Source organism: Balaenoptera musculus, chromosome 13 (genome assembly GCF_009873245.2).
Source record: "Balaenoptera musculus isolate JJ_BM4_2016_0621 chromosome 13, mBalMus1.pri.v3, whole genome shotgun sequence".
NCBI classification, from domain to species: Eukaryota; Metazoa; Chordata; class Mammalia; order Artiodactyla; family Balaenopteridae; genus Balaenoptera; species Balaenoptera musculus.
Genome location: NC_045797.1, coordinates 60964955 through 60992646, shown reverse-complemented (window position 1 = coordinate 60992646; position 27692 = coordinate 60964955). Strand labels below are relative to the sequence as shown.

At 39.9% G+C, this 27692-nt stretch overlaps 2 protein-coding genes across 5 annotated transcripts in view; one reads left to right on the top strand and one right to left on the bottom strand.

Moving 5' to 3' along the window:
* The window catches only part of CRIM1 (cysteine rich transmembrane BMP regulator 1), a 204952-nt gene extending 196011 nt beyond the window's left edge, over positions 1-8941 (top strand). Inside the window, exons 15-17 of one of the 2 annotated variants that reach the window (XM_036872288.1) lie at positions 1625-1747; positions 4776-4966; positions 6470-8941. In XM_036872288.1, coding sequence (XP_036728183.1) covers positions 1625-1747; positions 4776-4966; positions 6470-6646 — 491 coding nt within the window. In that variant the 3' untranslated portion in view covers positions 6647-8941. The remainder of the gene's footprint in view (positions 1-1624; positions 1748-4775; positions 4967-6469) is intronic. The other variant, XM_036872287.1, reaches the window with a different exon arrangement.
* FEZ2 (fasciculation and elongation protein zeta 2) overlaps positions 8068-27692 on the bottom strand; it is a 45014-nt gene continuing 25389 nt past the window's right edge. Inside the window, exons 6-10 of one of the 3 annotated variants that reach the window (XR_005022294.1) lie at positions 20295-20375; positions 18036-18111; positions 14834-14899; positions 9280-11162; positions 8068-9175 (exon numbers count right to left, since the gene is read on the bottom strand). Coding sequence is in view for 2 of the 3 variants with exons in the window: in XM_036872289.1 (XP_036728184.1) it covers positions 11146-11162; positions 14834-14899; positions 18036-18111; positions 20295-20375 (240 nt within the window). In the remaining variant the exon portion in view is untranslated. Of the gene's footprint in view, positions 11163-14833; positions 14900-18035; positions 18112-20294; positions 20376-27692 lie in introns of all 3 variants that reach the window. The other 2 variants (XM_036872289.1, XM_036872290.1) reach the window with 2 other exon arrangements.

Here is a 27692-nt window from a genome sequence, read left to right as displayed (position 1 = left end):
ATCGAGATGTCTCAGTGGGCGAGCTGAACGCCATCCCTACACACACCCACCCCAGAACCACCCAGCCCGGACCTATTGAGTCAGGACCTGTGAGCGTCAGCACATTTTATAAGCTCCTCAGGTGATGCAGATATGATAGAAAAGTTTGCAATCACTAGTTTATACTCAGACCCCTGCTTCTGTGAATGAAAATGTTTTCAATAACTTCTCTTTTTAATTCTAGAGTTTTTAGAGACCTATTGAACCTTTCAAAACTCTAAGAGTGTCTAGTTCTTGCCGTGTTTGAGGTCTTATAATTTAAGTAAGAAAAGCTAAAGCCAAAGTGACTTCATTCTTAGGGGCAATAGGAAGACCTGGGCTTTGGAATCACAGAACTGGATTGGAAGCCCAACTCTGCTGGTTCCTGGGTGCATAATCTTGGGCAATTTCTTAACGTCTTAGCATTTATTTCCCCGGCAGGTGCTCAGTTAACTCACAGTGGAAGTTTAGCACGTACTCTATTCTCTATCACTCTTCCCTTCTCTCAGATTTATCCTTTTTAAAGTTCACTTCTTGAAAGGCTGGTAACTTTGGGATAGACAGTGATCACTGTGAGCAGAGAGGATTTTCTTTTAACTTATGTAACGTATTTCATGCATTTTATTTTGGACTAAATTAGGCTGTGTATTAGTGAGTATTTCGTATTACCAGTGTTGGGTAACCTTATTATAAAAATCAGTTAATAATATGGCAGGCCCTGGCCAAGAAGTACATGATTGAGGCTGACTTCTGTTGTTTTATTTTGAAAACAGAGATTCTTAAGAATTACTTCTTTTAAAAGTTGGCTAATTATTGTTAGCCAGATGAAGTAGGGATATACAGATATTTATGTAGGAACCAACGAAAGCTTTGGATTTTCTCACTGGTCCCTTTAGAACTTGGCTTCAAAAAAAAAAAAAATCCTGATATTGGAGATTAATGAATATCATTCTTCTCAGTTTTGTTTCATCTTGTAGTATCTTGTTGACCAAAGTGTCTATATGATCGAGTTAGGTAATATTAATATGTTTACTCAAGATCAGTTTCCAATCTACATGGTTCCAGGAATAACATAGTAGACATTTAAGACTTAAATCGGGCAGCCCCTCATGAGCTCTGCCAACATCCATTCCCATTGAGGGGAAGGGAGTGGAGGGGAAATGAATAAAGAATGGAAGATGCTTTAACTTTTTCACTTCCTGTGACATATTTCATATAAATGATTCAACACTCATTTATTAAAGAGCAAGTTATTAAAGTATAATTTAGCAGATGGAAAGTAAAAGAAATCCTTTCATTTCAGCCAGTGACCATCAGCTTGCACGAATCTGTAGAGCCAACAGCATTTGTCATGAAAAAGCAGAGCTTCTGACCCAGGTGGAGGAGTAATCTTCTCCCATCTTTTTAAATGGTTACAGGACATGTTTCCCACCCCTACAAAGCTAGTAACTCTCTAGCATTAATGATGTCAAGGTGGAAACTGGATCTTTCATGTCCCAGGACATGTTGTGTTGTACTGAATGCACCATCCATTTGGATTGAGGAGACAAGTCAACAATAAGGAGCCCATTCATCATCTCTTATGAAAAATGTCCCCTTCTTTTAGAAATGTATGTCCCAGAACCAACCAATATACCCATTGAGAAGACAAATCATCGTGGAGAGATTGACCTGGAGGTTCCCCTGTGGCCCACACCTAGTGAAAATGACATTATCCATATCCCCAGAGGTAAGTGCCAAAGTCAGTTGAGATCTGTCTAGTCTTGTGTATGGTTTACTTTTTTTTTTTTTTTAATTTTCAAAACTTCTTTTGGGTAACCTTTTAAAATACGTGCCCAAGTAAGTTCAAATAACCACTCCAAGAAAGACCTGCTTGGCTGTAACATATATAACAACCCAGGATGATGAAATAAGTCTGCAGGTAAGTGGGTAAAATGCCTCTTTTCTGGTCCCACATGCTCAGAGGCTTAATGATGATGGAAAGAAATATGTCCCTGGTCGTAAGAGCTTCTTGGTATCTGGAATTTCTAAGCCATCTCTCAAAGGTATGTGTGTGAATAAACTTTGTAAGCAGAGTAATAATAAATTACTCACTTGTCCCTGTGGATTCTGTACTAAGCATTTATGCCATTAGGTTACCCTCTACTTCCAGGTAGTTTTCACTCCATGAGGAGTTCAGTTTATTACTAATGTGTTGATTTTTCCACTCATCAGGCTTAAGTCCATGTGTTTTTTTTTTTCCCCTTGCTCTGTCCTTTTAGTCGTGTGTAATAGAGATGTTATTCTGCCTCTCAGCAGCTAAGTGGTAAAGCAAGGCCAAGTTCCTGTCAATCTTGCCTTCTCTCTAAAAGTAGTCCTCTTGATCAAAAGAGTATAAGCTTGCTCTTAGTCATGACTCAGTACTGCCTCCTGTCTACTCCAAGGACATTTTCAAAATCACTGTTAGACTGTTTTTATATTTCTTTTGGAAGAAGCAGTATTCATTGCTTGAGAGATTAATGGTCTGTTACGCTAGATATTGTGTTATGCTTGGATCAAGCCAGATGACCAGAGCACCAGATTCCTGGACCCATGTTTTGGCTCCTTATATAATTGCTGACTGAATGGTGCTTCAGCATTATGTTTACAGTCATTCAGTCAACAAATATTAGTGCCTACTCTGTGCCACATACTGATCTGGATGCTGAGCTTTAGTCATAAGAATAGCCATATTTATTATGTTACATTGAGGACTCTATTACATAATATTTCTGTTATAAAGACCCTGAAGAGAAATTTCTTCATATATCAGTAGCAAGAAAATTTATGATTCTCCTAAGCAACTGATTTGTTTCCATCTTAAAGACATTGTGAATCTTATTGATGTTGCTTATTTCCATTTTTGCTTTGGCTGCTAGGAAGCTTAAAGCTAATTTTATGGTCTGCTTTTTGCATCAAAACAGAATTTAAAGACTAAATTTTGTAACAGACCTCAACTGAAGCTTCATTTTCCTTTCCCCAAGATTTTCCTTAATTTACTTTTTAATCTTCTTATATGACATACATTCCTAAAAACACTTCCAATATCATTTGGAATGTGGGAAGGTGAAAATTCATTCTTTATTCATTGTGTTTTTGAAACCTGAATTCATCAATAAAATGTAAAGTAATTATACCTTTGGCAATTAGAAACTACTCTTTTTTTTGGCCGCACCGCACGGCTTCCGGGATCTTAGTTCCCTGGCCAGGGATGAAACCTGCGCCCTCAGCAGTGAAAGTGCAGACGGGGTCCTACCTACTGGACCACCAGGGAACTCCCCCCTTTGGCATTTTTCTTGATGCTGATAAATATGTTCCCTTTTTTTCCCCCCTTCCTATAAAGTATTACCATCTACACTGTCTAAAATAACTAGGAAGGGTCTCTTCTTCCCGTCCCCCCACATACACACAGAAGGATATTAATTAAAATCTGAGTCTTAAACTATAGACAGTATTAACATCACAAAGCTGTGCCACTTCATGAGCTGAGTTTCCAAAACAATTTAAAAGCAAGTCCTTTTGATTGCATGTGTTCTGCATCTTTCGCTAACCTGGTCTTTGATGCATTTAAAGACATCCTGACTACAGTGGTTTATTTGAAACAAAATAAAAGAAAAATAAGGAAATCTTCAGAGAGTGCTCCTGATTGGTATCTATTTAAATTTGTTATCTCTGTCTGCAGTGTTCATTGCAAGAATGATGATTTAAAGGAAAAGACCATCATTTATAAGAGCAAAATTAAATGTCCCATGTACAATAACTAAGGCAGGAAAATGATCCAAATAGGTCCAGTGAGTTTTCAAGTTTATGAAAAGTACAGCATTTTTGCTTAGAGCTCAGTAAACCAGAATATTAACCAAAAGACCAAGCTCTTGATTCTGGCTTGGTTTTTACGAGTACACTACTAATTAGTCTTATCTATTACACTACTAAGTAGAAGCATATACTTTGTCCTAGTCTCCTATTTGTTAGTAAACAGGGAGCTAAGCTGATGCTTATGCTTCAAAATCTTAGAAGACCATAAAGGTCAACATTAATCAAAATATTTTCAGTAGTCTAATTTTAGTCACTTTTTTAAAAAATGTTTTTAAATTTATTTATTTACTTATCATTTTTGGTTGCATTGGGCCTTTGTTGCTGTGCATGGGCTTTCTCTAGTTGCGGCGAGCGGGGGCTACTCTTCGTTGCAGTGCACGGGCTTCTCATTGTGGTGGCTTCTCGTTGTGGAGCACGGGCTCTAGGTGCGCGGGCTTCAGTAGTTGTGGCACACGGGCTCAGTAGCTGTGGCTTGCGGGCTCTGGAGCACAGGCTCAGTAGTTGTGGCGCATGGCCCTAGTTGCTCCATGGCATGTGGGATCTTCCTGGACCAGGGCTTGAACCCGTGTCCCCTGCATTGGCAGGCGGGTTCTTAACCACTGCGCCACCAGGGAAGCCCTAGTCACTTTTTTTTAAAGTTTACGTAAGAATTTTCTTATTTTCTTTACTAGCTGGAATCAGCATCATCCTGCCCAATTACTAAACCTTCTCACCCTAATATTTTCTTTTTTACATCCATCCCTAAGAGCTCTGCCCTCTCATAAGAGCTCTTTGGATCCACATTAGACTTTAATCATGTTTTAGCCTTAAAGTACTAGGAAGCAATAAAACCACGTTGCTGATCTCTATTTGCAGTGTAATTAAAATAATCCTTAAAAATTCTGGTTTAGGTAATAAATGCTTGTAATTTTTTTTTCTTCTAGACGTGGGTCCCCTCCAGGTAGATTACAGAGATAATAACAGGCTGCACTCAGGAGAAGATTCTTCGCTGGACTCCATTGCCTCAGTTGTGGTTCCCATAATAATAGGCCTCTCTATTATTATAGCATTCCTGTTCATCAATCAGAAGAAACAGTGGATACCACTGCTTTGCTGGTATCGAACACCAACTAAGGTACTGTACTGACAAAGTTTCAGCCTCTTAAACGATCAAACTAGGAAAGTTTGTGTGCTTAGATTTCCTTAGTTGCTTGATATCTTCTCTATTAGCCAGTGAAATGTTTACTTTGCTCTTCATAGCTGCAAATGCACATCAAGCTGTGGTGATCAAGACATACAGTATTTGCCCTGGGCTAGATGGCTGGGTCAAGTCTCCATCAGTTAATGAATCCTGACCTTTCACAGATCCAATTTCCTGGATTTACTTTAAAGTTTTCAAATAAGCAGATACCCCTGGATTGATTCCTAAGTGATTGTTGTTTATATTAGAAATTAAAACTTGGTCACTTGGTATTTCTCAATCATCTATCAACTTAGAATTGGGAAAGGAAGAAAAAAAATCACAAGGTTAGGGAGATAACACACAGAAGAGGGCAAGAGGAGAGCTAAAAGATCATGACAATGTACAAAAGTCCAAAGGACAGGCAGATGTGTCAAAGGCAGGCAGAAAGGGGAAAGGTAGCAAACGAGGAAGAGATTGTGTGAAATAATACCAGACAAGGTGGACAGAGTCAGATTTCATATTGCAGGGGAAAGAATATGTGTTTGTCGTCAATACAAATGCAAAGGGCCTCAATCTGCCTATTTTAAAAAGCAGGAAATAACTCATTTTCATGAAGGGAAATAAATCATAATTCCTTTGAACACTAACTCTACCTTTTGCAGTTTGGTTTTTACTAAAGAAAAAAGATATACAACCTCAAGAATTGAAAACAGCCAATTTATCATCCAGATAATACTTTCACGTAAAATTTCTGTCAGATGGTTATCCTACCTCTGATTTTCTTACAACAAATATGTGAATTGCCTCTGTGCTGGGCACATGCTAGGTCAGGATACAGGGCTGCACAAGACACAGTCCCTACCTGCAAAGCTGGGGAGAGAGCCGCTCATAGTGTGTATGGCTGGATATAGACAGACTGGCCCAACCTGGGATGCTGATTTTACAGCCTGATAAGAAATGGTCCGTTTATCTTAAAATCTGCCTATCTGGTACCTTCCACTCGTCTTTGAACCCTCTTAAGCACTAGTCTGTACTTCAAGGATTTGAAAATAATCATGTCACTTCCATATTTTCTCAGTCCCTTCATCCCCTCCGTTTGACGTAAGTATTGACATTTCACCCTTAAACACAGTTTGTCAGTATCCCTCTTAAGAGTACAGTTGGCAGCACTTCCCTGGCGGTCCAGTGGTTAAGGCTCCACACTTCCACTGCAGGGGGCACAGGCTGGATCCCTGGTTGGGGAGCTAAGATACCACGTGCCATGCTGCGCAGCCACAAAAAAAAAAAAAGTATAGTTGGCACCAGAGCAGGATGTGAACCCACGTAGTCTGCCCATCCGTGTGCTGTGATGCTGTTTTCTCACTTGAATGAGGTACTAAATATCTGTTGATCTGAGATAGATATGTAAAAAGCAGCTAATTCTTTGTGGTTCTTTTTCCTCCTCCCATTAAATAGCCTTCTTCTTTAAATAATCAGCTGGTATCTGTGGACTGCAAGAAAGGAACCCGAGTCCAGGTGGACGGTTCCCAGAGAATGCTGAGAATCGCAGAACCAGACGCCAGATTCAGTGGCTTCTACAGCATGCAAAAACAGAACCACCTACAGGCAGACAATTTCTACCAAACGGTGTGAAGAGAGGCAGTGTGGATGAGGTTTTGAAAGACAGAAAAACGACTCAATCTGCTCTTAAACTAGAATTCGTGCACTTGCTTAGTGGATTGTTTTGGATTGTGACTTGATGTACAGCGCTGAGGACTTCCTGGGCTGGGCTCTGTCGACAGCAGCGTGCAGAACAAGCATTCCCACTCTTCAAGATAACTGACCAAGTGTTGTCTTAGAACCAAAGGTTTTAAAGTTGCTGAGATATATTTGCTTGTAATATAGCTGTAGAGATACTTGGGGACGGGGACAGTGAGTTTGGTCGGGGCGAATGGGTGGGAGGGTGGTGATGGGAAGACAAATTGGTCAGCTTGGCTTGCGGAGAAATCCAGTCCAGTGGCCCAGAGGGTATTTTTTTTCCTGTTGCTTGGAAGACTTGCACTGGTTGCTGCAAAGCTCAGGCCTGAGTGAACAGGAAAACAAAAAGGCCTTGTGATCCAGCTGCCATAACCACCTTAGACTACCAGACGAGCACATCAGACCCTTTTGATTGATAGCCAACCCAGGCCTAAAGCCACATGCTTCTTTTATATACAGTCACAGCTGCAGTAGGTGGTGAGGAAGCAAGAGAAATGGGGTAGCGACGTTTCTCTAAAGCGGGTGATTAAGGATATATACAGTTATACTTTTTGCTGCTTTCTTTTTCTTCCAAGCCAATCAGCCAGTTCCTAGCAGAGTCAGCAAATGAATAAAACCTGAGTCGTTTCTTGATGTGAGCACTGGAGCTTTTCTGACAGCAGCGTGGCAGGAAGGAGAAGAGGGTGAAGGACACCAGGCATTTCCAGGGGCTATACTTCCTTGTTTGTTGTTGCTTTCTTCTGTTCTGTTGGTTGTTCATAGTTTTCGTTGAAGCTCTAGCTTAAGAAGAAACTTTTTTTAAAAAAAAGACTTTGTTTGGGGATCTTTTTTTCCTTATTATATACTGATTCTACAAAATAGAAACTACTTCATTTTAATTGTATATTATTCAAGCACCTTTGTGGAAGCTCAAAAAAAAAAAATTATGCCTCTTTAAACTTTAGCAATTATAGGAATATTTATGTAACTATCTTATGCTTCAGAAAAACAAAAGTATTTGTGTGCGTGTGTATATAATATATATGCATATATATTTATACACATACAATTTATGTTTTCCTGTTGAATGTATTTTTATGAGATTTTAACCAGAACAAAAACAAACAGGCATTCCATATCAGTGCTTTTGATCACTTAAATTTCTGATTAACACAAAGTCTCAATCTACTTGCAGTTTAACTGGGAAGAGAAACGTGTGAGTGTTGGGTGTATGTGTGTTTGTGTGTGTATGCACACGCCTTGAGCAGTCAGCATCGTACCTGCTATGGAGAAGGTATTCCTTTATTAAAATCTTCCTCATTTGGATTTGCTTTTGGTTTTCGATTTGCTAACTAGCCACAGACCTTGATGGCAGTTTATCTGCATCACTAATCAGCTCCTGGATTTTTTTTTTTTTCTTTCTTTCAAACAACTGTTTGAAACAACTACTGGAATATTGTCCATAATAAGCTGGAAGTTTGTTGTAGTTTGCCTCAGATATAACTGACTGTATACTATAGTGTTAACTTTTCAAACAGCTCTTAGCACTTTTATACTAATTACCCATTTGTTGCATTGATTTTTCTTTTTAAAATGCTTGTTGTGAAAGACACAGATACCCAGTATGCTTAATGTGAAAAGAAAATGTGTTCTGTTTTGTAAAGGAACTTTCAAGTATTGTTGTAAATACTTGGACAGAGGTTGCTGAACTTTAAAAAAAATTAATTTATTATTATAATGACCTAATTTATTAATCTGAAGATTAACCATTTCTTTTGTCTTAGAATATCAAAAAAAAAAAAAGGAAAAGAAAAAGGTGTTCTAGCTGTTTGCATCAACGAAAAAAAGATTTATTATCAAGGGGCAATATTTTTATCTCCAAAATAAATTTGTTAATGATATGTTATCAAAATAGACTTACATCAGCCTGATTAGTATAAATTTTTGTTGACAATTAATCCATTCCTGGCATAAAAAGTCTATCAAAAAATTGTAAATGCTTGCTTTTTGTTTTTTCAATCATGGCCATATTATGAAAATACTAACAGGATATAGGACGAGGTGTAAATTTTTTTTATTATTTTAAAGATTTGATTTATCCTGAGTGCTATATCTATTACTCTTTTACTTTGGTTCCTGTTGTGCTCTGTAAAAGAAAAATATAATTTCCTGAAGAATAAAATAGATATATGGCACTTGGAGTGCACTATAGTTCTACAGTTTGTTTTGTTTTCTTCAAAAAACAAGGCTGTAAGAGGATTACCTGCAACTTGATTCTTGGCAGCAAATAAACACTTTGACTCTAAATCACACAGTGTCACTTTCAAAAAGATTCTGTGTCTGAGATGAGAAAGATGACTCGTCCTTTTACTTTAAGGCTGTCAGTTCCGGCATCACAAGCAGCCCCAGTGCTTCTCTCAGAAGGCAGGCCTTTCCCAAGGAATCCTTGTTAAAAAAAAAAAAAAAGGTGTCGTCCCGGCCCAGCCCCCCGGCCCAGCAATCAAGTGTACAGCACAGGGATGCTGCTGAGAGAGAAACTTAAAACCTACCTGTTGTCAGTCACAGATCAGAAACACGCCCATCTCATCGTTAGAGTCAAACTCATTCATCATGTGTAAGAGAAAGGTTTTATAGAGGGAAACCCTCGGGTTTTACTGATGCTGAAGAAAGAGGTTACCAGGCAAAACAGGGGAAACCTCATTAAGAGGGGACTTTGAGTTGACAGGAAAAAATAGCATATTTTTCATACATTTCAGAGGCATCAACTTAAGAATGAACTATAAACACACCACTGTTGAGTCGCTTCAAAAAAAAATCTCTTTTGACTCTTTAGGATGCCCTCCAAAGTGATATTTTTTCAGTATAAGACAATTTTTACAAATTCAGATTAAATTATTAATATTATTGTATTAGTATGCCTCTTCATCAATTCAAGGGCAAGGGACAAATTGGTTCCACATATCCACTTTCAAATAAGACATTAATAAAACAAGGAACCATCTCAAGTTCCACATACTCCTAGAGAACGGCTTAAGTGCCACACTGGCATCAACTCCAAACTGAGCCACTGCCGTTGCAGTCCTGGTGTCCCAGTTACGGAGCAGAGTCAGGAATACGGGTAGCTCTGTATGCTCACAGATCTTTAAGTGGAATTTTAAAAGCCCGACAGCAGGTCCTATACAGACTCTACTTACACTCACGTTGTCAATGGGAAGAAGCTGCCGTGGCTGTTAGGAATGCCTCACGGACCCAGAAAAAGAACAGGACTTCCATCATTCCACAGCAGCTTAGCACGATCTGAAAAAAGTCCCTCTCTCCCCTCCTTAGCATCATGAGGCTAATCAAGATTTCACCAGCTCACACGCTGTAATGATGGACAATGTGTGAACAGTGAGGGGAGGGATCCAGCACTGTTAAGGGAAGAAAAAAATCAAAAAACCAAAAACTCAAAAATAAAGCTCTCAAGTGTATATTACCTTTTTTTTTTTTCCCAATATTTATTAAATGACATTGACTTGATTGGAACTGGCAAAAGTTTTTCATGACTAGTGATGGATCCATGAGTAGCTGTTTCTAGAATTAGTACTTTAGGAAAACACATAGGCATGAATAAAATATAACAGTAACAGGAAATGGGCAATGCTGCAGCACACAGTTTCTTAAGCACCTCAAAGGATACAAACTCCTTTTAAAGGACACTTCTTCACAGACAAGTGAAATGAAGCATTGAAACCTCTAAAGTTAAACAATACAAGATTCTGAAAGTAAATGGCATCTTAATGGTTAAAATATGAACAATGGTGAAACGCAGCAACCTCTGAAATCAGTCATCTCCAGCTGTTTCGATATTGACTAAGTATTAAGCCAAGACAACGCATATTCTGGTTTCCCTTCTTCCAAGAACACCTCAATTTTTAAGTCTTAGTCTCTCTGGACAATACTGGTAGGTAATATTTACACTGACAATTCTCTTACAAAAAAAATCAGTGTTGGTTCTTGCCAGCACTGAAAAATAACGAGTATAAATCTCTCAATGCTTTGATCTAGTTGTTGAGTGAGTGCAGTTTAGATCTAGAAAGCCTTAAAAACTCAAACAGGCATGAAAAATATAACTGCACGTGCACAATTAACATCACCCCCTTACTCTATAAAGCTGGAAAAGAGAAGAGTTCATAATTGTTAGTATTTAACAAAAAACCATCTATAGAATTCAAAATAGTGCCATAGTTCCCTCGGTTCGTAATATAAAGCATTAGAGAAGGCATGATCTACTAATACTGAATCACAAACCCAAGTTCAGGTGTCCTGAGTTTCCAATAGCAGGAAGGTAATGGTAGCCAGCTTTCAGAATAATGCTATAAGCAATTTAGTTTGCTGTCCACGGAAGATAAAGCTGTTCCTGACGTTACGCTGCCCTATGTAGGACACAGAACTAGAGGAAGAAAAACAAAACAAAACAAAACAAAAACTTTTAAATAGAAATGAATATTTTGTATATATTTACACAAGATGTATATATATTTATACACATTTTTATGTATATACATTTTATATATATATAAAAAACACCATTAGAACTAAACATTAATGCAAGGATCTATAGTAGCAATTTTTTTCTAAGGTATAAAAGGCTACACCCAACAATGAAACGTTTTCTCAAGACACATTGATGAGAACTGCCCAGAAATGAGATACCAAAAGGCCATGTCTCTTAGGGTACCACTTAGAGATATAAACCCGTAACGTTAGCCCTGTACAAGGCTTATAACACAGCAAACGGCTCCCCAGTGAAGTCAAACAAGGATCCAAGTGTCTGCACACAATTTTCTTCCCATCTGGGGTCAGCACAGTGGCAGCCGGAGCTACACTACTAGCCTTTGGTACGGCTGTTGAGGGCCGGGGTGGCAGCAGGCTGCGGGGGCGTAATTACACAGCAGAGAGAAAGAGAAGCTTAAGTAGCCCATACGGCATCCGTCCCATCTTTTCCAGGCCAAATGAGGCCACTTTTCTACCTTCTTTCACGTCTCACCTTCGCACTGACATTAAGGTGGTATATGTAGGCAGCTAAGCCATAGTCACTGGCATTAAAAACAACAAGGAGAAAGTCCCACCACGAAAGGGGAAGGAGAGTTCTCCCTTGAGCGATACCCTCTTCCTGGGCAAAATGTTCTACTGGTCCCCAAGGAAGAGAAATCACTAACTGGCTATGGATTTCCAGAATGGGTGGAAAAGAGCGTCTTAAACAGCCCTCCATCCTCACCTTCCCACGCACGTGAACTCCTCTGAGTGTTACACGCCCCTCTTCATTTTCTCAGAGCACAGAGTCGCCCTTTAGTCTGAACCCCAGCTTCTTTTCCACCCAGTCCTCACAATACAAAGCCAAGACCAAAACCGCAACACATGCACACAAGCAGCTCGTCAGCCGCAGGTACAGTCTAGCTAGACCTGCGCTCGCAGACCAGAGCCAGCGGCCCGAGCAAGGGGAGCAGAGCTGGAGGAACGCCGCCTCCCTAGGGCAGGCGGCGCAGGGTCGCGGTTATGGTCCCAGGTTTTCAGGGAAGAAAGGAAAAATCACACCCCCACCATACGACCCAGCAATCCCACTCCTGGGCATATACCCTGAGAAAACCATAATTCAAAAAGAGACATGTGGGCTTCCCTGGTGGCGCAGTGGTTGAGAATCTGCCTGCCAATGCAGGGGACACGGGTTCGAGCCCTGGTCTGGGAAGATCCCACATGCCGTGGAGCAAGTAGGCCCGTGAGCCACAACTGCTGAGCCAGCACGTCTGGAGCCTGTGCCCCACAACTAGATAGGCCGCGATAGTGAGAGGCCCGCGCACCGCAATGAAGAGTGGCCCCCGCTTGCCGCAACTAGAGAAAGCCCTACCACAGAAACGAAGACCCAACATAGCAATCAATCAATCAATAAATAAATCTTTAAAAAAAAAAAAAAGAGACATGTACCACAATGTTCATTGCAGCTCTACTTACAATAGCCAGGACATGGAAACAACCTAAACGTCCATCGACAGGTGAATGGATAAAGAAGATGTGGCCCATATATACAATGGAATATTATTCAGCCATAAAAAGAAACGAAATTGAGTTATCTGTAGTAAGGTGGATGGACTTAGAGTCTGTCATACAGAGTGAAGTAAGTCAGAAAGAGAAAAACAAATACCATATGCTAACACATATATATGGAATCTAAAAAAAAATAAAGGTTCTGAAGAACCTAGTTGCAGGACAGGAATAAAGACGCAGACGTAGAGAATGGACTTGAGGACATGGGGAGGGGGAAGGGTAAGCTGGGACGAAGTGAGAGAGTGGCATGGACATATATACACTACCAAATGTAAAACCGATAGCTAGTGGGAAGCTGCAGAGCACAGGGAGATCAGCTCGGTGCTCTGTGACCACCTAGAGGGGTGGGATAGGGAGGGTGGGAGGGAGACGCAAGAGGGAGGAGATATGGGGATATATGTATATGTATAGCTGATTCACTTTGTTATACAGCAGAAACTAACACACCATTGTAAAGCAATTATACTCCAAGAAAGATGTAAAAAACAAATCACACGCCCACATCCCCCTGGAACACTGCTCTCTGGGTCATAAACTTCTCCCATGCAGTCTGATGATAAAATAGCTAGAGAATGCTTCAGAAGCTCATTCTATCTCTGGCCCTCATGGCAGTGCCCTAGGGACCCACTATAATTGAAAATTAAGACATGTTCTTTATGTGCATCTCATTCCTGATTCACATCTATGAAGAACAAACCTCAGAACAATCCAGCTTTCATACCAATGCTAGCACAACACAAAAGCAAACAAAGATGTCAGATGTTTTGTTTTGTTTTGTTTTTAATTCAGAACGTAATAGGAAGAGAAAACCCTCCTCCATCAGAAAGAAAAGAAAAAAGCTTATTTAAAAAACGATCATGTCAACTTAGTCTTTTCTACCCTCCTGTTAACCTACTAATGGCTGGCTTGGTGTCAGGTCTTACAGGTGATACTCATGTAATACTCACTTTGTGCTCATGACTATACCAAGGGTTCCCCCTTTATGAAGCTATGATTGAAGAAAAGTCCCATCTGAGTTATCTAATGTCTCACAAATCCCAACCTTCGGTTCAGCTAGCTACTACTCTTGATGGAGAAGAGAGAGAACCCAAAGCAGAGAAGTGTGACCAGAGGAGGACTGCTCTCAAAATTGGATCAAACACTACAGGATGCATCTTACGATGCTCTGAAAATATGTTACCTAAAAAACTGCTACTTTTTAAGAAATAATTTCACTGAAAAGTATTATTTTTGCCTATAATTAAATAAGTTCTTCAGTCCCTCTATCATCCAAATTTTCTTCCTTCCTCAGCAAAGTAGGTGAGCTCGTTAAAGTCTCAAACGATCTTCCTTTGCCTCATCACTATTCCCATCCCGTGAGATCCTGACCTTGCTCGTAAGATTTATGGCTCGTTCTTCACTGCCCTGGCTTCATGAAAGTCCATTCTTTTTCTCTTTCTCCCTCCGCTCCCTGTCCCTTACCCCATCCCCGTTCATATTCCCTTTGGGACTGTTAACTGATCTAACTGTTCCCTCCTTCATCCGTCCTTCTTCTAGTGTCCCCAAGATGACAGAGGCCACCTTTCTCAAATCCTCAGTGTCAACACCTGAGACTCACATAATTATGGCAATATCTCCATAATATTTCCTCCAATGCCTTCTTTTTTTTTTTGGCTGCTCCACGCAGCCATGTGGGATCTTAGTTCCCCGACCAGGAATGATCAAACCCGTGCCCCCTGCAGGGGAAGCTCAGAGTCTTAACCACTGGACCTCCAGGGAAGTCCCTCCATTGCCTTCCTTGATGTTTATAATTTAGCTGTGGAAATTATTTCTAGCCCAGGACTTCAAATAAAAATTAAATTTTATATAACCATACTTTATAATGTTGGAAGCATAAATAAGTCATCACGTATCTATTCTCACCCTGCAAAATATATGTTGCGCATTTGGAAGTTACTTTTTAATCTATTAGCAAGACAATGCATTTATTGACCAATCAAAACTTCCCAACCACTGCACATACACTATTCTAAAACTCACCTTTCAGTATATAATCAGTTAACAAACTCGGAACTTTTTCACTATCCTCTTTCATGGCACGAAGAACTGCAAAATAAAGGAGAAAGAAAATACAACAATTTCAAATTCAGATAACCTCAATCATGGTAGCCTTAGTCTTAATTACATGATATAACCAATTCATGCAAATTGACTATTTTCTGGATGAGGGAATGCAACTGCAAATGTTCAAGAATTTGTTATAGTTGAATAAGTCCTCGTTCAGGTAAGAATACTGCAGCTACCTGAGAGCTATTTCCCTGATATAAAATTTCTGAACAGTGGAGGCAGGAAACAGGAGCTGGGTTATTACACAGAGCCCCAGTTTTGTCACCATAAATACTGGCAAGTGAGTTACCATAATGTACACTTCTATGAGCTGTGGAGAGGAGAACCTTGGTGCTGCAGGTGTCATGAGCTGGAGGAACTCTTAGGAAAATGAAGAGTTAGCCGTACTCTCCAAGGAGCACATCAGTCAGGCTTCCTGGAAACTTTTAAAGAAAAAAACAAAATGAAGAACAGACTTCCATGAAGCAAGCACCCAGCCAGGCTGCTTACTTCTTGATACTCCAGAGGCACCTGGGTGATTTCGCCTCATCCTAAAGAGAATCTTTGACAATTTGATCTCTAAGCAAAGACAAAATAGAAAACACAGCTGCTATTACAGTGGTTAAAAAACATCTAGACCACCTATACTGCCCTTTCACAGTGACTGCCAACTCAAACTCTCCAGAGCATCCTGGGGAAAGGCCTCACTATTCTCCCCCAGACGTCATGACAAGACAACCTAGTGTAACCGTCAAGTCAGTCTTCCTGGGTTTAAACCCCGGCTCTGCCACTTCCTAGCGGTGGGACTGTGAGCAAGTTACTTAATCACCCAGTTCCTCATCCGTAAAATGGGAATAATCATTAGACTTGTCTCAAAGGGTTGTTGTGAGTATTAAGTTACTAATTCAGGTGTAAAGGACTTAAACTAGTACCTGGAACATAATATACGCTATGTAAGCATTACCATCATTATTAGCACAACTAATATTATTCTAATTCTTATCACTACTATTATTGCACCTCCAACAGCTTCTATGAAGAAGGATACATATCTAAACACTGCCTGTCTCTACGGGGCTTCCCCTGCAGTAACATCTATAGGTGGGGACGGCAGAGGCTCAGATTCTCCCCAGAATTTACAGGAGATAACTCACTTTTCTTAAACTTTCAGAGTAAAGGCCATCCTTCCATCTACTGTCTTCATGTAGTATATTAACTTGGACACTCATTCACACACCCTACATACATTCACTCACCCCAAATTCCAAGTTGTGTCAGTCTATAAAGACATCATCTAAGGATCGGCCTAGGACATTCTGATGTGGGAATTATGACAACTTTGGTTTGGCCAAGTATGTGTTTGTCCTTGATCTGAGAAGCTGAGATCCCTCAGTAATTCTTGGCTTCTAGGCAATATTTGTGCTCTCTTCTTAGAGAAATACTTAATGTTCAGTATTTCTGCTTCCAATCGTATTTTAGATTTGTTTTCAGTTCTACATAAAATCACGTACCAAAAACCAGCACTATTAAAATCCAGCATTATTAAAAAGTGCGGCGGGGGCTTCCCTGGTGGCGCAGTGGTTGAGAGTCTGCCTGCCAATGCAGGGGACACGGGTTCGAGCCCTGGTCTGGGAAGATCCCACATGCCGCGGAGCAACTAGGCCCGTGAGCCACAACTACTGAGCCTGCGCGTCGGGAGCCTGTGCTCCGCAACAAGAGAGGCCGCGATAGTGAGAGGCCCGCGCACCGCGATGAAGAGTGGCCCCCGCTTGCCACAGTTAGAGAAAGCCCTCGCACAGAAACGAAGACCCAACACAGCCATAAATAAATAAATAAACAAATACTTAAAAAAAAAAAAAAAGTAAAGTCTATAAAAAAAAAAAAAAAAAAAAAAAAGTGCGGCGGACTGGAAATTACGAGACGCAGCCCTGTAATGTACCATTCTCCTGTGTGATCCTGGACACTCATTCTTCCTGAAAAGTAGAGGGCTAGCCACCCAGTTAATCTCTTAATTCTTTATTTTATACAGGCTGGCATCACATAAGTATGAAATGTTCTGGAAAAGTATTGTTCAAAGGAAAGAATAAAAGCTTCAGGTTAGCAAGCAGGCTGCTTGCAAATTAGACATTTCTTTCCTCGTGCTCCCCCCGCCCATGCCCCGATCACCTCAATTCCCAAAATCAATATCATCATTAATATCCGCTCATGTGATGCTCTCTCGTTCGGCTCCCTCTTTAATTCACAGTTATCACAAATACTTATAAATAGAAAGAACCAAACAGATCAGCAAATTCAATCCCTTCAAGAAAAACAAGGCCAAGTGATTGACTTATCCCAAATCACACATACATTAATTTATTTAATATGAGGTAAAGAGAGCAAATATTTTAATCCTCATTTTTCACTGTGACTGAGAGAGTGTAAATGACTTCCAAGGATATCCCTATAAGTAACGGATAGAACCAGAATTCAGGGCTCATTTATGGCTATCATAAATATACATTATATTGAATGTCTCTGAAGTCTAACAAATTATTTTAAAATGCAAGCCCATTGAAGGTGGAGTATTTTTGTCTGCTTTGTTAACTAAAGTATCCCAAGTGCTCAGAACATGGCCTGGCACAGAGTAGGCCTTCATTAAATATTTGCTGAGTGAATAAATATTCTTAAAATATTACTATCAATTTCTTTTCTACCTGTAACTACCTACCTTGGTTTCTACATTCCTAAGAAAGGAGAGTGTTTTAGGCTGCATTTCTAAATCTTTCCTACTGAGTTTCTGACAGTCATACTAATATAAGATCCATGAAGCACCTTATTAATTGATAAATGGATATATTCTTAAATATACAAGAAGTGATGGGAAATTGTTACATTTTTCCTCCAAAAGTTCAGCTTGTAAATGTTTCAAAAGATAAGAAAAGCAGGAAAAATACAAATCAACTCTAGATTGAGTGCTGTGTTTGTCACAACCATTTATGGTTTCATTCTCAAAAGAATAAATGATGACATCCATCATTTACTATCCTAAATTGACAAAATAAAACAATAACAGAAACAAAACCAGCCAACTAAAATCAGTGTTTAGAATCAGCAAAAGTAAATAAGGTAACAGTTTAATTTTGTCTTTGCTTACTTTTTGTTAATATTTGAAGATCTTCAATAGATGGTGGTCCATTTTTCTTCTCATAAGGAATGACTGTTGTCAAGTACTGCCAAGTTAAAAAAAAAAAAGTGTCACTTAAATCTGAATTACCTTCTCTGCAAAAATTTGATAGAGCTACTAGAAGGTTCGTTTTATAACATGAGAAACATGAGCCACTTTAGTGATGAACACAGGTATCTTACTATCTCAGCTGGAACTCATTTTTTTGCCCACCTGTTTACATAAATATCTACTTTTTCGCCTTTCAATTATTGAAAATTTCACAGGAGTAAGTCTGAGAGTGATGTGTCCAATTTGTTCATTTTTAAAGTGAAGTCTTATCTAACATTCTCCTTGCATACTTCAACACATTTTTGAAATGGTAATTTAAACTAAAAACATAACCATTCTGCATAACAAAATAGTTCCCAACAGTCAAATGATTCTGTTTTAGACCATTTTTTTCTGGTTGAACAAAACCAGTCACATGGATAACTTGACAACTTTAAAAATGAATACCAGCTTTCTCCAGAAGCTAAAAAAGAAACACTTACCCAAATAATTTTAAAGATGTACTACTATTATTTTAAATTACTGTGTAAGTAGTTATCAATGCTTAAAGGTATTAAAGGAAAAGAGAAAAGTGAAAGGAGATAATGGCCTAATGAATAATGAAAATTCATGTCTGATATTGAGACAAACTGCCTAGTTCACTACTGTAAAGGCTCACAAGTATCAGTTATGTCCTATAACTATGTCCCTTGAAAGCATAATCTAAAAATTATTGTCCAGATTCTCCTATTCTGGCCACACCACCAAAAAATGTATAGTTCAATGTAGTTTGCATGTGCTTATCTAGAGATCTACTAGTTTTTTTTTACTTGGAATCTCTCCAGACCCACCCATTATTTAGCCCCAGTCCTGAATCTCAGCTCTATTCCTAATCCTCTTTGAGCAATTTTATCCCACTCATAATCAAAAAACAAAATAGAATTGCTTAACAATAACTGATTACAATGAATTGTTTCAATCTCTAAGAAACTTAGTTTCCACCATCTTTATGGTGTAGGCCTCTCCAAGATGATGCCCAGTTGTATAACCAAACATGTTTCTTTGTAAAGAATACACAAGAAGCCAAAACACGCCCTCCTGGGGCCTCGCTAATAGCATGCATGTCGGGCAACTTGTAGAAGCACCAGGAAGCCGCACCTTGGCATGCATGCTGTCTAGCCACACTTTCAGGCCTTCCTGCCCCACTCCACATTTTGGGTCAGTTTGGAAGTTATTCTGCCATCTTGTGGGTTTGAGAGAGGTGAGAGGCACCAGAACAAAAAATAAAAAAAAAAATTCAACCATCCCTTAATGGAGTCCACTTATGAGCTGCAAATGTCAGTGTGAAGGATTATTTAATGTCAATTATTTCCCTTCTTGAGTAATACAGAACTATCTGCAGTAAAAACCTAGGCTCAAATGCCTTATTCTGATAAACTGCCTACAAGCTACACTCTGCACACTTTCTCACTCTTCACTTAAGAACTAAATTGAAGAGTTTTCTTTTTAAAGTGAAGGTTTCAATTGTGAAAATTCTAAGCACATTCAGTGTAGATGTGTTTCCCATGCTCTTGACATTCCTTAAGTCATTATATCAAAAAATGCTAATAAAAAGCAAACTGCTACACATTTGACTGTATATTTATATCCATGTATAATTTGGTATAAATAATGTCTCATGCCTCATTCAGCAGACAACTGAGTTGACTGACCACATGATACACCTTAAAAGCACATGAATTATCATTTAAAAGTAGGTAAGGATGCTCTATAAACATTTTGACCTAGAACTGTAGTTTAAAAGATACCAACATCTGGCTTTCTTTCCCCCAAAATGAGATCTTGTTTCTTAAACTTTTAGAATTACAGTAGCATATTCTAGTTTAGTTATTTTCACAGCTATATATTCTACACATGCAATTCATTAAGTCAATATGTTAACAGCTATTCGTTTAAAGGTAAAAGTGAAAAATAGAGTTCTAAAACATGTATTAAGAATACACTGAATCTACTGTCTAATCTGAAAAATGCTTTTTCCTAAAAGGAAATTCTATGCATTATCAAGGCTATAAATATAATGAACTTTCATTTCTTTAAGCAACAGTCTTAGTAGATTAGTAAGACTGCCAGCTTTCAGGACCTTCACTTACACAGAGAATGAAAAAACAGAGAATGAAGAAAATAAGAATAACCAAGCACCTGTTTCTCTCCACCTGAATTTCCAAAGGTGTGGCGGAGGCCATTCTGAATGACATTTGAGATCCCTTCCATGCTGAAGCGCTAAAGGCAGCGATACACGGCCCAGAAGAAAAGGACAGAGAAAGAAGTTCAAAGACTATTAGTAAGAATGTACCATGATGACTTATGTACCCAAGAGGCAAGCAGTTAGAAAATGCCACTAACTCATTCAGATAAAGCAGACAAAATCATGCTGTTTTAAAATGCTTTTGCTTCCATTTCTTTGCAAGTCAAAAGCAAAAGCAACTACTTTCATGCAACTATATATGAAGATTTTTCCTGACGTAGCTGATAAATGTGCTCCAATATAAACACTGTAAATTGTACACATATTTGTTTTATGCAAAATTTACCACATAACTTTAAAGATACCTTTTGATAATTGTTTATCTACATTTTTTCAAAAGTCTGAAAACTTCACACTGACAGTATGCATATTTTCAGTCTAAGTTTGCACATTTCTACCATAAGTTTGGAGAACATTAACATAACATTTGGCAAATGAAAATGCTGTTACTCGGAGAGCTGATTATTGCTTCCCACTCACTCTTCAGGACACCTGCCATCGCCTTGGGGCAGAAAATTCGAACTAGAGGAGCACATATGCTTCCTGGAGAGCAGAGTGGATCCCATGTGCCAGCGAGGTCCCCTAAGACTTCTGCAGACTTTTCCATTCTGTTTCTTGGAAACAATTCTAGCTTTTTTCTCCCAGCAACCTCCAAGACTTCCTAGAATTCATTGTACTGAAAAGGGAATATTGTTTTCCTACACTACTCATCTTGATTTGTAACCAGTCTACAATGTCATCAGACAGTGACAAAGAGTCCAGTGGCACCTCTGTGGCTGCTCAGTCAAAGGACGTCGATGGATCCTCTTACCGCATGACTAATTAAGGGGAAAGGCATTCTGAAAAGGAAGTTCAGTCCTGATTCACCGGATGCTTCCTCCCCCTGTAATTTTATAGGGGTGAGTTGAATCAGTAAATACATTTGAGGAGTCAACATAAAGAGTATTTTACCAGGCCCTAATGAACAGAAAAAAGGAAACTAAGGCAATGGTTTCTGCCCTCAAGAAAGGCATAGTGTAGCCCAGTGATTCTCAAAGTGTGGTCCAGGTCAAGACAGCTCCACTAAACATGCTGTACTTTGCTAGCAGCGTAACTCTTCTTTTGATGAAGTAGGCTAGTTTTAAAAGAAAACCTACAGATAACCATGTCTGCAGATTTTTCACATGCTATCATATAACTTGTTCACATTTTTTAAAGAGATTATCAAAAGAAAGGACCTCTTAGCCTCCAGCGTCTGCAATAAAACTTACGGGAAAGTCTTTTCAAATAAACAAGTCAGCTCTTTTTTTAAAAAAATTATGTCTATCAAACGTAGTTCCTTTCAAAAGCAACAAAGAGAAAAATACTGAATTTTCTATATTACTTCACTCCATTATCTACAGGCATGTTAAAGGCAGATACAAATTCAGAAAATCTCAAGCAAGATGAAGCATTTTAGAATCCATGTATCAGAAAACTAAGGTATACTTCATATTTGAACAGTGTATTCTAAAAACACCATCTTTACCTTTACCAGTTGGAAACCTAATTCCCGCCTCTTGCGGGTGGGGGTGGAAGCAGTTTATGCAAATTTTTAAATTCTTAAGCTGTAATTTAAATTTCTTTATTAAATGTCCAGTTGTGGACATTACTGAGCCATTTCAACTGCCAATAGCCTGAGTATTTGTGAAAGATGGCTTTCATGCAACCAGGCTTAGTGGAAATAAATGAAAATGCAATCATGTGAAGCCACAGTAACTTAGGAACATAAAAAACGAAAGAAGTTAAGTAAAGGAACTCCCAGCAGAACCTTTGCCCTTGCGGCTGATGACAGCTGAGTCAGTAGTTGTGGCCAGTCAGGCCCCACTGTATCCTGACCAGGCAAGCAACACGGCAGCCAACTAGGTTCAACTGGGAAAATGACAGAACAAGAAAAATCAGAACATTCAGGGGAAGCACAAAGAAACCAACTATGAGATACCGCTGAGAACGTTCCACCCCCAATGCTCCAGCTGCCATCAACTCCCACCTCCCCAGAAACCACTCAGTAACAATTTTCTCCCTTTACTGCATGTTCAAACTCTTCCCCTCTGCTAGCTCTTTCCCACATTGCCAACTTTAAATTCTGAAACCCTCAACCTCTCTTTCCCCAGGGTTTCCAGAAACAGCTCTGCCCAGCATCATTTCTTTGATGCCAAGGTCTGTGGACACCTTTCAGATCCCTCGCAGACATCCAGTAAGCTCTCCTCCCTGCCTGCCTGGGTTCCTAGACACCACACTCTCCCAGAGTTCCCCCTGCCTCTAGGCTGCTTCTTCTGAGAAGTGCCTCTTTCTTTGCTCACCTCTTATATACTGGTGTTTCCCAGGGATTGTGTCCCTATTTTTTTTCTCATGCACATTCTGACTTTTCCCACTTCAACTTCTGCCTCTGTAGATCTACAGCTCCACTTTACTAAGAGCAATAAAGTGCTTGGAACAGAGCCTGGCACAAAGGAAGGGCTCAAGAAACACTAGCTACCTTTATTTTAATTTCCCTCCTGAGCTTCAGACTTGTATGTTTAGTGGTCTGTTGGACACTTGTACTTAAACATTCCAAAAACACATCATATCCAAGACTAAATTCATCTTCCTCTCCCCCAGAAATTTTTTTTTTTATTAAAAGCCCGTTTCTCCTTCAGCATTCTATACCTCTCTCCTTCATTTATTCATTCTTTCAAAAAATATACTGGGGGCTTCCCTGGTGGCGCAGTGGTTGAGAATCTGCCTGCCAATGCAGGGGGCACGGGTTCGAGCCCTGGTCTGGGAAGATCCCACATGCCGCGGAGCGGCTGGGCCCGTGAGCCACAAGTACTGAGCCTGCGCGTCTGGAGCCTGTGCTCCGCAACTAGAGAGGCCGCTATAGTGAGAGGCCCGCGCACCGCGATGAAGAGTGGCCCCCACTTGCCACAACTAGAGAAAGCCCTCGCACAGAAACGAAGACCCAACACAGCCAAAATTAAAAATAAAATAAAAATAAATAAATTTATTAAAAAATATATATATATACTGAGTCACATATTATTCCAGGTATTAAGGATTCAAAGCGAACACATCAGCCAAGGCCCCTCCCACCCTCATGACCTGACATTCCAGCCTAAGAGGAGCAGAAAAAATAAAACAAGTAAAGGAACTAGATAACTGCAGATAATGCACGCCCTGCCAATAGCTACAACAATTAAAACCTGGATGCCTACTTTATACTGGGAGGTCAGAGAAAAGTTCTCCTAGGAGGTGACATTTGAGCTGAAACATGAATTATACACCCTCCCAGATGAGCTACAAAGGACAATGGACAAGAGATCCTCTCAGAACAAAACCAAAAGCAGCCAAACTGGCCAACCAAGGTGTTCACCCTGCAGCCAGTGAGCAGGGGTCCTGTTATTCTTCTGCAGCAGGATGTGAAACAGTAGCTACTGAGTATTTCCATTCTCCCCTCCTTCCAATAAGAAGGTTTTATTACAGCGGCCCTGTTCTCTCTCCATCTTCATGTGCTGGATGTGCTGGAATGGGAGGCTTACTCTTTGTACCATAAGGAGCTACATCATCCAGAGCTGATGGGAAGGACAGACATCCCCCGAAGATACTGTGCTAGATGCAGTTACTGTTGAAGAGATTTGCATATCTCACTTTGGGGAAGGGGTACACATGTTCTATCTATGCCACCCCAAGGCAGAAATCAATGACCCAATCCTGGCCCCTCCCTTCTCCAGAGCCCCAACCGATAGATTCAACCGCCTTAATATCTCTGAAATTCAACTATTTTCCCATTGCTGTCACCTCCTTGGCTCAATTCTTTCCTGATGACAGCAACAGCCTCCAAATCAATTCCTTATCTCTAGTTGTCTCCTTCCGATTACTTTCTCCTTGAAACTCTGAAGTTACCCTTCCAAGAGACAAATCTGAATACGTAACAAGCCACTCAAAACCTCTCCTTGGTTTCCTACAGCCTTTAAATAAGGACCAAATGCCATAGCGAGGCATACAGTACAAAGCCCTCCATTTTCTGGCTTCTACTTTGTTACTCCACACCCTCTTCTTCTTGACTCACTTCCTCCCTCGACTTCTAGCCATAATGAACAAGCTGCGGTTCCCCAGGCGCCCTGTCACCTCCAGGTGGTTGCCCACACCACCCCCTCTGCTCGGTATGCCTGTCCCCTCCTTCCTCTGCTTGTCCTCAGGATTCAATTCAGACCCCTCAACCAAACTCGGGGTGACAGTAATGCACACACACCGCTCCCACAGGACGGTACCAGGCACAGAAAGCACTAAAAACGTGGTAGCTGTTTTGAATATAGCAATAATTACCCTATCCCTGGGTTTCTCAACCTTGACACTACTGACACTGAATTACAGATATGTAATTCTTTGACGTGGGAGCAGTCCTGTGAATTGTAGGATGTTGAATGGCATCTCTGGCCTCTACTCAGCCGGATGCCAGTGACACACCCCCCCGCCAAGTAGTGACAGTGACAAACGTTTCCGGACATTGCCTAATGTCTCCTGGGGGACAGAATTGGCCTGGTTGAGAATCACTGCATGTGCATTGGATGGTCTGTCATCAGATCCCCTGCCCACAGGTAGCATGTCCCTGGAGGCTGCGATTTACTCTGCATCCTTAACACCCATGCCTGGCACATAATTACATATCAATATATGTTTGTCTAATAGTACTACATGAAAAGATAAAAGTTTAATTTGCCACATAGATGGACCTTGAAGGCATTATGCTAAGTGAAGTGAGTCAGACAGAGAAAGACAAATAGTGTATGATCTCACTTATATGTGGAATCTTAAAAAAATAAAAACCTAAACTCATAGAAAAAGCGATCACACTTGTGGTTACCACAGGTGGAGGGTGTGGGGAGAGGGGACTGGAGGAAGGTGGTCAACCAGTATAAACTTCCAGTTATGAGATAAATAAGCACTAGTGATATAATGTACAACATGATGACTTTACTTAACACTGACAATACGATGTATAAGAGTAAAGCCTAGGAGTTCTCGTCACAAGGAAAACCTTTTTTCTCCTTTCTTCTTTCTTTTTATTGTATCTATATGAGAAGATGGATGTTAGCTGATCCTACTGTGGTAATCATCTCACCATATTTATAAATCAAACCTTCATGCTATATACCTTAAACTTACACAGCAATGTATGGCATTTATTTCTCAATAAAACTGGAAAAAAGAAAGAGTTTTTTTCTTTTAAAGTGGGGATGAAGCACAAGATCTAAAAAACAGAGCAGAAAGAAAGAAGAAAGTTTTGGTTAGGTTAACTTTTCATAAGCTCAACCCTATCTCAAAATCTTTAAGGAGAGAAATGATGTCAGATACCCGTTTTGTATGCCCACAAAGCACAAGCCCATCCTCAGCATGCAGGAGGCACTTGATTGATCGTCACTGGCTTCAACTGCAAAATTTTTCAGCAATTACTTCCCCTAACGGTGAAATACTTCCAGATTTTTTTTTTTTTTAATGAAACCAGGAATCACACCTTAGTCAAAAGTATTTGGAATCAGAAAATTTTTCAACAGTCTTCTTGGATAGAAAAACGTTAGACTAGAAATCAGAAATCTGGGCTCTCTCCCAGCTTTGCCACTAACTGTGTGACATGACAGCAGTCCCTAAGCCTGCAGAGGCCCATTTCCTCATCTGTGAAATGGATGATTAAATGATGTCATTTTTAAAGGTCTTCTTATTTGTAACTTCTGTGAATCTACAAGTTAACTCCACCTAGAAGATACATGATTTCTTAGGAAGGCAAATCCAAACCATACATATGCACGCACACGCATGCACACGGAACAGTACATGACTAAAAGGTCACATAAGCTATGATATTAGTGCTCTAGAATGACAGAATTGCCCAGCAAGATGATACATTCAGAGCACACACACGCAAGCACATGCAACAGTACATGACTAAAAGGTCACATAAGCTATGATATTAGCGCTCTAGAATGACAGAATTGCCCAGCGAGATGATACATTCAGAGCTGTCTACTCCCGTGGCTTCCTTTTTCTTCTGTGACATGAGTACACTTTGAAGAGAAGAGACTAGGTCTTAGTCTCTCCATCCCAGTGACCTGCACAGTGCCTGTGCCACAGCAGGCATTTATAAACGTCTGCTAAGCTGAAGTTGTAACACACCTAAGACCAGTCTTAGAGCCTGTGATAACCATATCGGGAGGCCTCTTGACTTCTTGCAGGAGAGAAACATTTTTAAAAGAGCTAAAAGGCAAAAATAATCTGAGGGTGAACAGAAGAAGGATGACATGATGAGATATAAAGTTTTTTGTCAAAGGTGTGAACAGCGGAGTTCTGGAAAAGCCCACTGAAGAACCTAGTCTGAGAAGTCAACATGAGATTAATAAAGATAAAATCATCCTGTTGACATGGTTTGTAAAACAGTGTAGTGACTAAGAAATATAAAACCCCTGGGATAATAAAAGCGTAGCAAGTAGAAGAAGGTCAATGAACTAGAAGGATCACAGAATGAAAAGACTACCAGCGAGACAAGGAAGGAAAAGGAAAAGAGCTCCGCAAAACACACAACAGAGTCTGCTTTACAACTGCCCTATAAATTCCAAAAACAATACACCCTCTTGGAAGGCAAAATGAGTTTAAAAAAGATAAAACCTCAGAGGCAGACTAAATTTACTTTTAGTAAACATCACCTCATTTAGGAACACTGCATTTACATGCTTGAGGGCAGATACAGTGTTATTAGGTGCTTATGGTACTTAACTGGGCCAGAGGGAAGACTCTCTCTATGCTTACATTTTGTAAGTTGGGGGGGTGGGGGTGGGGTGGAGGGATGGAGGGGAGAAGAGAGGCATTTCTTTGTTGAACATTTCTGAAGGTGACAGCGCCAGAACCATGTCAAAGCATTGACAGAAGTTAAGTCTCAAGGTTATGAATGCTCGATGAAACAAAGGACATTCAATAAAGGGTTGTGACAGTTTAATTAAAATAACAGCAGTATTAAGTATGTCAGAAAGCCCAATCATGCCTCCAGGTAATCCACCACTTCTAGGTTTGAAGTAAAGGATCCAAATGTTCAAATTCAAAGCGAAGCGCCTGTGAAGGTTCTGTGAGTCTAAAATTATTTTGTAATCTATCCACCACATCTTTATGAAGGAGTTAATAGCTCTGTAAAATGCCCTACGCAGAATGCAATTTTTGATGGGAGCCCTTTTATAAGCAGGAAAATGATTAAGCATTACAGTATTCACTTTATTGTTCCCCTCACCGCTGACAAAGTGCCAAAGTAA